Genomic DNA, 13,176 nt, shown 5'->3' on the forward strand with positions numbered 1-13,176 from the left:
TCCGTGTCTTGATGTTTCTCCGCAGAGCACACCAATGGCGCTTGTCTCCCCAGCCGCACACTCAGAGGGTCTCTGGCCTTAAAAGCCATGCCTGCCTATCAAGCCGTGATCAGCCACAGGTGTGGGGTTTGGATTGCTGCCTTCCACCCGAGGGGGGCAAAAAACTCTCTCTGGGTGAAGCCATCTTAGTGGAATGTATTTCCCATCACAGGACAAGGACACATCACAGTGTGTCCTTGTGTGCCTTGTCAAAAGTGACTTTTGCACAGAATATTTTATTGCACAAAGAACAGGAAAAAGGTTTCTCTCCAGTGTGCTTTCTTGTGTGTCAAACCAAACCCAAAGAATTGCAAAAGCTTTTGTTGCACCAGGAACAGCTGTATGGTTTTTCTCTGGTGCGACTTCTTGCGTGAGTAATCATGTTGAACTTTTGAGAGAATCCTTTGCCACAAATTGAGCAGACGAATGTTTTATCTCATGTGTGTCATGTGTTTTTTCAGATTGCTCTTGCGGACAAATATTCTGCCCCACTGAGGATATCTCAAGTGTGTCTCATCAGTATGACACTTCGTACCTTTAGGATGTTCATCACTAGTGTCAGATGTTTTTGTTGTCATGATCTGACAGTGGAGCTAAGCAGCGGTCTGCTTGTGATCCTCCATCATCTCCTGTTGTCATTTGTTGACTTGAGCTGCTGCTTGTAGGCAGCACCTCGCTGTTCTCCTCACTTTGGCTGTTGTCTTCATAGTCTTCACGGTTCACAGGTACACAAATCACCGGATACTTCATCTGAGTCTGCTCTGCCTCTTGAGCGATTTTGCCTTCCTCTTCTTCCTCCTAGATATATTTGTGTGCTTGTTCTTCGTTGTTCAAAGGTGGTTGCAGATCGTGTTCGTACATTGCCGGCACCCGTGGTGGGCCATGGATTTTTCCGATTTAGAAAGCCTTTAATAGTCCCACAATGGGAAAATTTGCATAATCGCTAGGCCTTCAGTAATGCTAAGTCTGAATCAATCCAGACTGAAAAAAGTGTGGTGTGATTTACTACAAGTCCACTAGAGGGTACCGTTAGCCAGGAAATAACTGACCGATCTTTCTTAATGATGTCCATTTTTTTTCTTGAAAAGTCCGTATTGAAAATGGCTTTAACAGTAAATCTCCAACCAAATCCATTTCTTGTCCTCCTTCAGCAATTGTAGGTTGACAAAATTGCAACAAAATCAACACAATATGTATTTGCTTACGCCTTTTGGGTTGACAACGCCTTTTGGGTTGCCAACTCAAAATTTGATTGGTTAAAGCAACAGTTTGATCGACACATTTAATGCGACTGGGCCCGCAGAACTGATTGTGAAGGCATCCGGGTAGATTTCGGACGCTGGTAAAAAATGATGGCTGAAATGTGATTGGTTAAAGGACAACTGACATCACTTTTTTTGTTTCCTAACTGACATCAGAAAAACGTTTTATAGCATCTAAATTACCCAAAACATGCAGTATGATATTTTTAGTGAAATGCAAAACACCAGTAAAAATGACTTAAAGTGTTCTGAAACTGCAAAAAATTTAAACCGGAAGTGGCCAGTTTCAGAAGGTCCCGCCCCCTTGTTCATGGTGTCACGCCAAGACGTCTTGCCTTGCTCGAGAATCAAAACAATGGATCAGATTCGGAGGACATGCTTTCTTGTTACTCATCCAGTTATGAATATGATTCAAATAGTTCTGAAGAGGAAAGCATACATGTTTGCAATCGATCAAAGAATTTATTCAGTGTCATTTTGAGGTATCTGGGTGGGGGGAAATGTAGGTGCAAAAAGAGGCAGAAGATGGCGACAAAGCTCCGTGGAAACCGGCTGATTTTTTTCCTTAGAATGTTTGTCAGCGAATATCAAATAGATGCTCGGTGCAACACACAATGATTCACCATCGCGTTATTTGTGTTTTCCTTCTAATTTCGCGATCAACACGGATCAACACGAAGTTTTCAGACCAAACAAAGTACCGCAAAATGCATTGACGTGATACAATGTGTCCTTTCTCGGTCAGGGACGTTCCTTCAGTGACGTGACGTGACGTGAGGACTCGTCACCAACTCAAAAACAAGACTTCCGTAATATTCAGCGCGAGTCTTAAAAAGTCAAATATAGCTAGCTATATGCGGTGGAATCTTTGTAAAATACGCACAGTAGAAGTCATTTGAAGCGATTTTACAAATTATGGACACAACTTGTCCGAAGGCGTCGGTTGTCCTTTAAATGCTTATATACGAAAACACATGCCTGGAAGCAGCGCAACAGGGGAAAAGTAACGAAAGGAAACTGATATACAATATGGACAAAATATAATTAACACCAATCAGATATTTTTAGGCCAGCAGAGAAGGCTTTGCAGGCCTTGAAGGTCCGCCACTGCCGGCACCTCCTGATTGAGATGGGAAATTGCTTAAATTTGCAGGCCAAGTGAAAAAGCCTCGGTTTTCAAATCCAAGATTTTACTCGAAAAACAGGAGAGTCCGTCGGTCTGATTATTGTACAGTATCTTTTTTTTAATCCTCTCAAGATTCCATAATTGTACATAATTCTATAATCTGAAAGTGCCTCTCTTGCCCTGCTTATTTCTTCTTGGGGTAATGGGAGATACCCAAAGCAAGTGTGTAAATGATGTCCAGTAGTCAGGCCTTCTGCTTCTTCATCCCTCGTCCACAGCATGCATGGTAGATAGATTTAGACAAAGACGGATTGGGGCAGAAGGCAGCTTGGTGATCAAGTGGTTACCACGTCGGCCTCACAGTGCAGAGATCCAGGCTTGGATTCCAGCTCTGGCCTTCCCGTGTCGAGCTTGCATGTTCTCCCCATGCCTGCGTGCAATCCGGCTTCCAACCACATTCCAAAAACATGTGTGGTAGGTAATTGGAACACTCAAAATTGTGCCTAGGTGTGTGTATGAGCGCACATGTGTTTGTCTCTGTGTGCCCTGTGATTGTCTGGCAACCGGTTCAGGGTGTCCCCTCGCCTACTGCCCAATGACTGCTTGGATAAGCTCTAGCACTCCTCACAACCCTATAGATTGAGCGGATCATAAACTGGAGGGATCTGCAGCAAATGTGCAGAGATTCTTCACTTTCAACAGATATTAGAAGCATTCACATCACCATATTTCATATTTCTTGACAGATTCAAACAATTGCAACTTGAAAAATATTCAGGGCATCTTGTCAGCAGTTTCCGACATTTTCAAAATAAAGTTCTTATATCGGGATAAAGATGGAGGACACTGATTTGCTGTGGCGACCCCTTGATGGGAAAAGCCGAAAGGAAAAGAAGATTTTCAAATTTGACCTCCTACTTTCACATTTCAAGTTTCACATTCAATAATTCAAACAATTCCACTGTTTATGTGCAGTTTCAGGTCTTCTCAAATTGTTTATCCCAAAATTGCATCTTTTGGTTATGTTATTTCAAATATGTTGCTGGCATGGATTTGTGATGAAATAGATTAGTTGGGGAAAAAAGTCACATTGTTTCTTTAAGAGGGCAAATGATGAAATATTAATACGTCAAAATTGGGACATTGCACTGATACGCATGTGCTTGTCGACACTACTTCAGTGGGTAGTCGACAGAAGAGGTGCAAGGGTCTGTCAGTGACGTGGATTTACAAGAAGGCATCACTCAAGAAGCCGTTAACAGGTAACACCGAATGTTTCTTCGATTCCAAACAAAAAAGAAAAGCCCTCTATGACTGCCACCATATCCTATGAAATACAGAAACAAATAAAGATCATTCTCCCATCTTCTACAGACTGAGCAGAATGTTCAAGGCGGTGTTTGGACCCAAAAAATACAAGGAAGAAAAAACAGCTGGAACAAGGAGGCAAAAACACATTGGTAAGCATAAATAAACCCACAATTAGCATCATATGGTAGTTATGGGTCATTATCATCTAAGTGTTGTTGTTACCCTGCTGAATGAACCTGCTTATCGGAAATAGCCAAGTTCTCTGGGGTGATTCAAGAAGAGCCAGTTCAGTTAGCCTCATTTCAAGTGTGTCAGAAGAAAACATTGTGACCTAGTACAACACAAGGAAGAATAGCCTATGAATGAAGAACATTCAATCGAGCCACTTGTGTTGCATTTACTTTCAAACTACCCTCATATTTGTTTGAAATTGTGAAAATGTCAAATGACTGATACTGCATGTATTTCATTAGCTGAAGTTGCTGCAGTATGTACAGTATACTCCTTCAAAGAGCGCTATGATCATAGACATTAGACAAACATAAGTAGAGCTCTGTCTTAGAGAAAGCATTGTCTTCATTAATATTTAATCCCATGCCGCCCTTGGTTGCAGAGGAGCTGTGTTGGTCTCATTAAAATGATACTGCGTGTTTTGCTTCCAGCGCAATTGCACAACCCTGATCACTGGTAAAAATGGGAGATCACCAAAGATTTCAACATTTCTTGGCCACATTCACATTTCATTTTATGTGGTTTCCTTTTCTGGGGTAGAGGAAAGTCACAACATGTGTGTGCTTCTTGCAAAGGTAGTGCCGTACTTCACTATGATACAATGATGCCTTCAGGAAAGAGTTTGATTCATTCTGTGGTCAAACTCATTTCGCAAAACCGTTTGGAAAAAATTGGAAATACAATTATGCTCTAGCATCCTGAAAAACACAACCAAAGTATTTTTTAAACACATTTAGTCAGAAACTAAATGGCACTCAGCATTGTTCTGTACAAAAACACCCCCCCACACACCCCCACCTAATCATCCAACGAAAAATACGAGAAGAAAACAAAGCCGCATGTAATATATTGTCCGTTCTTGCTCTTCTGTCAGGTTTATTGATAGAGAACAAATCAGCTAAAAGAAACCAACGTGAATTGATAGAGGCGGAGTTGGATTTTTTTTTCTTGCGTCATCTATTAGTGAGGGGATAAATCTAAATCACTATCATATTGAAAATTATTTATTGTAATTCTGCCACGAGACAGATCATATGAAAAGATTTTGTGAAGAATCCAAGCCAATGCAATTTCTGGAGAAAACGCCTTTTGGAACGTGAGGAAATGTGTATATATAGAGGATGTAAATTCAGTATGTTTGACTTAATTTGGGAACTTTGTTATAAAATTTGTGGATTCTGAGAATGACAAGTTATTCATGAGATGTCCTGAATGAGTTGAAGATTTTGAAAGTGGAATGCTCTGAACCAGTCAAAACACGTGGAACAAAGTAAATAAGAAAATGTATCTTCATTTCAGAATTCCATTGTATTTGTAAACTTTGGATTGGATTGGATTGGATTGGATATGCCTTTATTAGTCTCACAGTGGAGAAATTTACATTTCACAGCAGCAAAGTGATGAAAGGAATGAAAGTAGAAAAATGAAATACATGAGCTGTTTGGTTGTTATAAATGCTTCCCAAGGTGTCGTGAATGAGTTAAATAGTTTGAAATTGGTACATGGTTAAAAAACACTTACAGGTGGATGTAAATGTGCCAAAATGGTGTTCTTTTTTCGAGGAAAATCTGTTGAGGAAAACAGAATAAAAACAAGGTTTTATTCAGTATAAATTTATTCAGTATAAATGAAAAAGCATTTTGTTTGATTGCATTTTTCAGCAGCAGCTAAAAACCACAACAAAGCTAAAAAGTAGTTAAATAAATAGTAGTGTGGAACAATGGGAAATACATTGAAATTTGGACATGGGAAATGTGGAATACTGTCATGAAATATGTGGAAATTTGGGAATTATGGAAAAATTGGAATGAGCTGCAATTCTTGAATTTCGATTGGGAAAGTGGGGAAACGTTCCAGAATTCACAAATGTGCAATTGTGTCTAAAAGTGTGAATTCTTTTAACAGCGAACATAGTTTGGAATACATTCTGAAATTGTACGTTTTTAAGTTTGGTTGGCTTGAATCAATTCTTAACTCATTCATTGCCATTCACAAATTTATTCAGGAATTGACAACATGATGTAAAGCGCCATTCCTGATTTTTTTTGTTTATTTGTTTGTTTTTCTTTGGGCGCAGATAAAGCGCTGGCCATGGCCTCTGGTAATGTTTTCCCTTCCACAAGGGGGCAGCATTTCCTTCAGCTGTTGTTAAAATCTAATATAAACCAATATGTATGTATTGCATTGTATTTTGGACAGCCACCCTCATTTCAAGCTCATATAACTCCAGACCCATATATTGTACTGTAATTTAAGAATTAACTCTTTTTTTTTATGAAAGAAGAGAGTCTAGGGTTTCTGATGCTGCATTGAATGAATGAAACGCAATATTCTGTGGGTCCTGGAATTCGAATGACAATGACAAAACCCTAGCACTGGGGTGGACACATTTTTGCACGTCTGGCAGTGAATGAGTTAAAAGTGAAATGTGGAACAATATATTTTAAGGTGCAGAAGAACAGACAACAACCAACAGTTTATGTTCATGGCTTGAAACCCCATGTGTGTCTTTCTCCTGTCTTCTGTAGCAGGAGGGGTACGTCCTCCTACCACTCTGCCGCCGGGCTGCGGTGGTCATGCCCCGCACCTTGACAGCGGTTACCACCGTAGCCGTCCAAGGTCCAAGCCACTGACCAAGGGGCTGTCCATTTCTTTACCCTCCTCCCCTCTACTCCCTCGCCAAGACTACATAGTTCCATCCCATTCGTGCACTAAGTTTCAAGGTGGGTGGACTTGGAGGTACAAGCGCATTGAAATGATGACAGCAACCTGAGCTGCAGAGAAAGTGGAATACTTGCTTTAATGGCTTTATCTTGATTAGTGTGCATCTGTGCATTCCGCTGCGCCATACATGTGACAGCAAACACACATGGATGCATACAGGCGAGGCCCAGAGGGGCCCAAACACGTGACAGATTGTCACTGTAAATGATTGAACATAATGACTTCAGGCAAGGAATGGCAATTAGTTGGAAAAGGTTCAATAGCGATGAAGAAAAAAAAAATGATTTGATATGTATTTGGACATTCCCTCGTCAAGCTCCCTATTCTCGATTAGATGATGCAAAAGAACTGTACTGTCACAAAAAAAAACACAACATCAAAGCTAATTACAGGGAACATAGAGATAAACAAACATTTATTAATACTACTACTACTACTACTACTACTACTAATAATAATAATAATAATAATAATAATAATAATAATAATAATAATAATAATAATAATAATAATAATAATAATAATAATTTGAATGTATCCAAAGTTTTTCATTAATACAGGTGAGCATGATCATTAACATTTTAAAAATTGTTCATGTTTCAAATGGGGTAAGCTGTGCATTCATGGTGAAATCTGGAGGATATGATTTGCAACTTGTTTTTCATGAGGAGATCTTTAAATACATTCAGTCGTGAATGTATGGTTTTAACCTACACAGTAGGTGGCAGTGTCCAATAACAAAGAGCGTTTGAAAGAAAGGGAACCTTGTCTCCGTTTTTCTTCAGTTCAGCTACATTTTTCAAATCACAGTTGAAACATGCAAAACGTTAATTCATCCAACTAACAAAACATCATGATTCTCCTGTAAGATCAATTTTGTTTTTCAAAATGTTTAGTACGCCTCTCAAAAGTAAATATTTGTGTCGCTGAACGTGTCAGTGCCGTCAAAAGGACAAGTCATTGATTGTGTCAGTGTTTGGATAAGTTATCATGGTAACAGGGATTTTACAACCTTGAAATTGAATGTGCAATAAATGCTCAAACAAATTTTCATAATATTTTCACGGCTTCATCAATGAAAACATGAAACGTCATGGAAATGCCCTCAAATCTCTGGGATGACCAATTAGCATTAGCAGCCCGCAACCACCATACAACTGACCCCTTGATTAAAAAATTAATTGACCCCCTCAACAATTTTTGACAAACCATCGATTAACATTCACTATACTTTTGAGTCAAAGATATGACAGTCGGACACTGTGGACAAAGACTCAGAACCAGAAAGATTGTCCCTACTGCCGGCAAGGCATGAAACTTTTAAATATGATAACTTCTTATTCTGTGTAATGTCTATCAGTTTGTCACTGAAAATGGGAGATAAAAGGAGAAAACAATCTCAGAAAAAAATAATCAATAAATAAATACCGAAAAAGAGAAAAACATCAACCAGGTGTGACTTTGTGGTTGCAGAATGGCAATATGCATTGACTGTAGTTTTAAGTTGCAATATCACCATTCACCACTAGATGTGTTAGTTGAACTTCCTCCTGGTCTTGTACTACCCTGTGTTGCAAAATGAATCGGACATTTGCTCTAGGACTGGGAATGAGAAATAATAATATTATATTAAGTTGAATATTGTGAAAAAATACACATAACGATGACATCCACCTCGTGTTTTGTGCCGTCCTTAAATTGTCATTTTTATATATCATGCTATTGTCATACATTTGGTTGGAAAGTGTGCGGCGTAGCCCTAAAGTAACAAAAAAGGTGCAAAAAGGATGGCTTTCTTCAGCAATTGAGTTGCCCATCCCTGCCCTATCTTTTGCTTTCTTTTGGCACTTGTGTCCAAAATCAGCTATTTAACACGAGTCCGGCCAATGTAGACTGTCTGCCTACATACTGAGAACACAAGTTACACAGCGACCAACCCTCGGTGTGAAAATTAATTGAATCTCAGTGTTTTCATTATGAATGATGTGCTATCAGACCTCAAGAATCTGCGCTTCAGATGAGGCTCAGATGCTTTTGCATAAATTGAGACACACCCACACATCAATAGTTGTGCACTGTTCCTGTATCTGCTCAACAACGCATACACACGCACACGCATGTACGAACACACGCACACACACACGCACGCACACACACACACAAACACACACAAACACACGCACACACACACACACACACACACACACGCACGCACACGCACGCACACGCACACACACACACACACACACACACACACACACACACACACACACAAAATTAATATATCACTGATTAATGCCCACGTTCCAAAATGTTTACATGGCACATCATATGGAGATTTGATTTATCCTCCTGGGACATGATTTCAATCTTGTCTGGAAAGATTTAATCTCTCTCTCTCTTTCATATTCCTCCCTGGCTGCACTCTGAAAAACCCTCCCACCCATCTCGCCTGTACTCCTCTCCCACCCCTCCCTTTCCCCTTCTCCTTCTCCCCTCTACTGTGGCCGAAGGACGGGTGAGGAAGCTGGACTATGTGGACGGCTCGTGCGACTCGAGAGGACCTCTCGTCGTCGCTTTGTGCTGTGGCGAGACGAACCACAGAGGTGAGAGTGGAGCTGTGAGTGTGTTCAGTATTGTGGCTGCTTTGTACTGAATAATGAGAGAAGGTATACCGCTGAGGATAATGAATCAGATAAAGGTGAGCGATGTGAATCGAGGGTTTGTGTGCATGCGTGTGTGTGTGTTTTGACACCATCGGTAAAGATCTGAATGAAGTTCCTCCTTCCAGGTGAATGACACAAATGGTGTCAATTTGATGTTCACAGTATATGAAGTCAATCACACGCCTCTATTCTCTGCGTAGTTTTTGTGAATACATATCAATAATACAGTCAGGTTTTCATATGTGTGCTTGGCGCTAGCTATACTATTTGAATTTTTTTTTTTTAAATCAGGCATTTTCTATCCTAGTTGCCAGGCACCTTTCAGCTTCCCGTTTCCAATGGCAACTGCTAGATGATTTGATGAATCGTTTTGGACAGTCACAGTGTCCTCGTATTACTCTGGGTTGAGTCTTGGTGCTCTGCTGACTAAATGCAAAGTTTTCTTGCCACCCCCCAACTCACCACAACCCCTTCCTTCCTTCTCTCGCAAGCTGTGAAGTGAGAAGTGCATAGAGAAAGGCTCTAATTGGGGAGTCTTGTGAAACAATATGCCCAGGCCGGCCTATTAAAATTGACCTTCATCCTCTCAAGGCTAGTGTTTGACTTGAATGTGAGAAGTAGCTTTACAAAGATACAGAATGAAACGGCGAGGAAGAATAAGTGCATAACAAATGTGGTGTGTGGATGTGTGCGAGGCGGCGTGAGCTGTTCTTGTTATCTGAGATGTTCTGTCATCCTGTTTGTAAGCCTACTCAATATGCATGTTACTCAGCTCCGAACATGAGGTGCAAGGACATGAGAAGTAAATTGCTCAGCTGGTTAAAGACGCAAACGGAGTGATGCTACGATTTTGAAGAGTCATAATTCTGTGGAGAATTGAGCACCTGTGTTGTCGTCGTGGGGTTGGAGGTCAAAGCATCAGAGAGCCTTAACTAGTGATAAATGAATGCAGCATATGTCCTGCATCAGGCAATCTCGCAGGAATACGAAAGTCAATGCTTTGCATTTCTCTCGTCATCAAGCTCATTAAAATTCACAAGCTGTCTTTTAACTGCCAGCATCTGGCCAAATCTTTACCTCGCACAACCTTTTGATGTTACCTACAGAAGCCCTGAAAGCATATCCTTAATTCCTTCAGATCGTTCAGTGCAGCAGTGCAATGAACTAACCCGCACAAGAAGCAGCATGTCTTCGTCAAGGCCACTGTTATCCAATCCACGTCAAGTACGATGTACAAAAGTATGAGTACAAGTGAAGCCAGAGTGCCCAAGGCCCGTGTACAAGTGGGGCTGAGCCCAAGTCCAGATGTAGTCAAGACTCATTAAGACAGAAAAATACTACTTTCAGGAACACAAAATCAGAAAAGTGTAATTATTATGAACACTCTTCTGAAATGGCCTGGAAACCTATGCTGTGTTCACTGTGTTTGCAGATAAACAAAAACAATGACCTCTTTGTGGTGTGTCGAAGATAGTTTGGTGTGGTGACGTATGTGTCCGCAATTGTGGATTGCGTTATGTGTGTTTTCTTTTTGGTTGGTAATACCAAATTTCATAACCCTGCTGTTGGTTGACAGGAGGGTTGGTTAACAGCAGGGAGCAACAAAGCACAAAGCTCCAATTAGTTCCAAGTAATCCGATTAGTTCCAAGTAACTAATCGATTGGCGAAAATTGATCAGATGAAAAAAAATATTTCCAGTCTCTTTTGAAGGAGGACATTCGCTTTCAGGAAGAAAAACATTGTTAAACGCGCTTGGGTGGATAAAAATATTTTAGTGAGGCAAAAAGTAGTGAATATGATCCCAGTAAGATCTAGGAGGCTCCTAGTGCAGGTTCATGGTCCTGCCTAGGTCGGTGGGCGTATTATGTTCCGAGCGCAGCTCGAAGGTTTACTTAATTTTGCACTGGTTGGCCAAGATGGTCCACGTAGTGAAAAAAAACGTAACTAGAAAGACAGTCATTCTACTTGTGTGTTGAATTGTCTTACTAGGCAATGAGCATCCGAGCGCATGCCCCTTAAGCTGCATATGAAAGATATGGGATGAATGCTCAATCGGTGCTACCTCACCAGGGAACTGTAAAGCTGCTGTCAGTGCATTTCTAAACAGGGGTATTTTGTGCACTGACCTGTGGATGCGTCGCACACATTTCACACAGGCTGCAGAGCAGGAAGCATCACTAAGAGAAATACCTATGACACTGTTATTGGCCTGCCCATATGTGTCACGTTTTTGCGAGGTGGTGATGGCGGGTTCGGATCCCAAAAAGCACACAGGCTGCAGAGCAGGAAGCATCACTAAGAGAAATATCTATGACACTGTTATTGGCCTGCCCATAGCGTGGCTGGACGTGGGCGTGCAATGCCAGTCACCCAGGGTCACCCTGGACGGCCACCTGGAAGGAGGTCTCGGCCGGACGTTTACGTGGACGTTGCGGCTCGTCGAGTGACGCAATTCAAACTCGACGAGGCTTGCGCTAACGTGGACGTAGCATTGCCAGGCACAGGGTGGAAATGAGACGGGTCCGATGTACCTGCGGGATCCGATGGTTGGCCGATTCATTCTGTCACGGTTTGCGAGGTGGTGATGGCGGGTTCGGATCCCAAAAAGCAGGCAGGAGGGAGCAGGAGGTTGTTTGACAAATTGTATTAAAATAAAGTTCAGCAGTAACAAAATGTAAAACGATCTGAATTGAAAAAATACAAAGTAGCAAAAGAAAACCAAGTGTAAAAGTCCGCCAAGGTTAAACAAACACGTACACAATGCATGCAGCAAACAAGCAGCAAACAAACAATGAATCGGCACCGGATGATCGTGCCAGGTGTCTTTTTAAGTGTCATTGATTATAACGACCAGCACCTGCGAGGCTGCCGGCAGGGCTGACGTCGCTACCCGCTGGTCGCCAATTTGATCGGGACGACCAGCACCTGTGCAGGTGCAGGCGGGGCCGACAGCGCCCCCCGTTGGTCGCCAACCAGATCATGACAGTACCCCCCCTTCAAGGGGCTGCTTCCAGAAGTCCCAACAGTCTCCCAAAAGGTCCACTCGCCAGGGAACGGTCGGTGGAGAGGGCAACCGCTGCCTCTCCAGCATACGACGGGCGGCGGCCTGATGGGAACGGGACTCGGCCTGGGGTGGACGAAGACGGGTCCAGAGCAGCTCCGGGATCCAGCGGTGAGTGGGGTCTCGGACTGACATTGACGCGGACGTTGCACGGCTCGTCGTGGATGAGACTCAATCCGTCATGCACGACGACAGCGTGGCTGGACGTGGGCGTGCAATGCCAGTCACCCAGGGTCACCCTGGACGGCCACCTGGAAGGAGGTCTCGGCCGGACCAGTATGCATGTACACTGAATGTGTGTGTGTGTGTGTGTGTGTGTGTGTGATTGTGTGATTGTGTGTAATCGTGCACACCAGATCTCCACGTGGAGCCCCAGCTGGGCTCCTCCCTCTCTTCCCAGGAACTGATGACCAGACTATGCTTCTTATTGGGAGACGCAACGCCTGGCATTGTTAACTTTCCTATGGAGGACAGGAGGGACAAGAAGGTAAGACAGCATCTTGATTTACTCTCCTTTTGCCTGCCTATAAAGAGAAGGAGTTACTTAATTGTCTTCATATTTTCAATTCTGGCTTATTTCTTTCATGGACTACCTGTAGTTAAATTTGGGCTGAATATCAACTGTGATAATCTTTGAATTCAGTCAACCGTTTAGAAGAGATTATATCTGTAATATGGATAATGTTGCAATCCTTGTGAGTGTCATTTGTATATTCAATATACATTTCAAGGTTCATGTACTGGTGTGATCTTTG

At 42.0% G+C, this 13,176-nt stretch overlaps 1 protein-coding gene across 3 annotated transcripts in view; it reads left to right on the forward strand.

Moving 5' to 3' along the window:
* The first annotated feature begins 3,634 nt into the window (after positions 1-3,634).
* Positions 3,635-13,176, forward strand: part of LOC148900487 (protein TANC1-like) — a 68,089-nt gene continuing 58,547 nt past the window's right edge. For 2 of the 3 annotated variants that reach the window (XM_088992223.1, XM_088992224.1), the window contains exons 1-5: positions 3,635-3,689; positions 3,802-3,887; positions 6,498-6,692; positions 9,207-9,299; positions 12,778-12,908. In XM_088992223.1, coding sequence (XP_088848349.1) covers positions 3,812-3,887; positions 6,498-6,692; positions 9,207-9,299; positions 12,778-12,908 — 495 coding nt within the window. In that variant the 5' untranslated portion in view covers positions 3,635-3,689; positions 3,802-3,811. Of the gene's footprint in view, positions 3,690-3,801; positions 3,888-6,497; positions 6,693-9,206; positions 9,395-12,777; positions 12,909-13,176 lie in introns of those variants that run through there. The other variant, XM_088992225.1, reaches the window with a different exon arrangement.

The sequence above is a fragment of the Hippocampus bargibanti genome, linkage group LG03 (assembly GCF_051943395.1).
Source record: "Hippocampus bargibanti isolate YZ-2025 linkage group LG03, ASM5194339v1, whole genome shotgun sequence".
Classification (NCBI taxonomy): Eukaryota; Metazoa; Chordata; class Actinopteri; order Syngnathiformes; family Syngnathidae; genus Hippocampus; species Hippocampus bargibanti.